The 1,349-nt window shown below is 34.2% G+C and overlaps 1 protein-coding gene across 1 annotated transcript in view; it reads left to right on the plus strand.

Annotated features, from left to right (window-relative positions):
• Window positions 1–6: 6 nt before the first annotated feature.
• The window catches only part of LOC109580180 (krev interaction trapped protein 1-like), a 1,764-nt gene continuing 421 nt past the window's right edge, over window positions 7–1,349 (plus strand). The window contains exons 1-5 of the mRNA XM_019993071.1: window positions 7–83; window positions 751–892; window positions 950–1,060; window positions 1,110–1,209; window positions 1,264–1,343. Coding sequence (XP_019848630.1) covers window positions 831–892; window positions 950–1,060; window positions 1,110–1,209; window positions 1,264–1,343 — 353 coding nt within the window. The 5' untranslated portion in view covers window positions 7–83; window positions 751–830. The remainder of the gene's footprint in view (window positions 84–750; window positions 893–949; window positions 1,061–1,109; window positions 1,210–1,263; window positions 1,344–1,349) is intronic.

Below are 1,349 nucleotides of genomic sequence, written 5' to 3' on the forward strand. Positions count from 1 at the left end.
GACAGTCACTGGACAATCAAAGTTCCCAGGATTTCTTCCAACCGATACTTTCCTCTCTTACATCATTCCAGCTAAATGCAGGGGTAAAAGCTTTATGAAAATTATCCCATAGCTATTAGTGATAGTACAAGGATATTTTTTAGAAATTTGCATATTTTAAATGACCGTAACTCGAAAATTTGAGCTTGGAATCAACTCAAACTTTCTACACAGCATAAGGACATCAATATGTCTCAAAAAATGTAATAAAAATTGGGGGTGATTTCGGAGCCATTTTTTGGAAAAAACCATGGGCTATAGTACAGGGAAATTTTCAGAAATTGGCTCATTTTTTAAAATGGCCGTAACTCGAAAATTTTACTTCGGAATCAGCTCAAACTTTCTACATAGCTTAAAGACATCAATATGTATCAAAAAATGTAATAAAAATTGGGGGTGATTTCGGAGCCATTTTTTGGAAAAAACCATGGGCTATAGTACAGGGAAATTTTCAGAAATTGGCTCGTTTTTTAAAATGGCCTTAACTCGAAAATTTCACTTCAGAATTAGCTCAAACTTTCTACATAGCTTAAAGACATCAATATGTATCAAAAAATGTAATAAAAATTTGAGGTGATTTCGGAGCCATTTTTTGAAAAAAAAACCATATAATAGATTGCTTTACTTTCAATTGCTACCATTTACATTGTAATCTTACTATTACTGTTACTATAGTATAATTGCATCACCCCATGTCTGCATCCACTATAGAGTCCCATGTTGTTCGATGCTTTCCTCCCGATAACACAGAGTACTGTCATTTCTACTCGTTGGAAACTCTACTGCATGGGATGTACACTGAAACTCTTAATATACATCCTTCTACAAGAGAAATGCTTGCAACACTTGACAAGTACAACAATGATAGATTCATTATATCCTTTTATGCTCTTATTTTATTGTTTATTAGTTGGTTAGGGGAGAGACACTCTCAAGTTAATGCTATCAATCAGTTATTCCAACCTCCAGTTGCTCAAAGAACCATCTATGCAGTAGCCAATCCATTGCATAGTGAAAACAGGTGAGAGAGGAAGGAAGTGTTTTTTTTAATAATACTAATATCATTATAGTGAGTCATTTGGAAAATATTGGAAGAAATTTGAAGAAGAGAAAGTCGACAAATTTGTTGATAACCCTTTATTTGGTTCTGGTTTGAAATTTAAGGACACGGTAAGATTCTATTTGACCACCATCTTGTAAACATTCCCCTCCCCCATATTGCAGCCTGAAATATACATAGTGAATAAGTACTTTGGTATGGGAGTTCCAGATTATGAATACATAGGAATGAGAAGTCAACACCGGCCATC

This window comes from Amphimedon queenslandica, unplaced genomic scaffold (assembly GCF_000090795.2).
Source record: "Amphimedon queenslandica unplaced genomic scaffold, v1.1 AMPQUscaffold_13501, whole genome shotgun sequence".
Classification (NCBI taxonomy): domain Eukaryota; kingdom Metazoa; phylum Porifera; class Demospongiae; order Haplosclerida; family Niphatidae; genus Amphimedon; species Amphimedon queenslandica.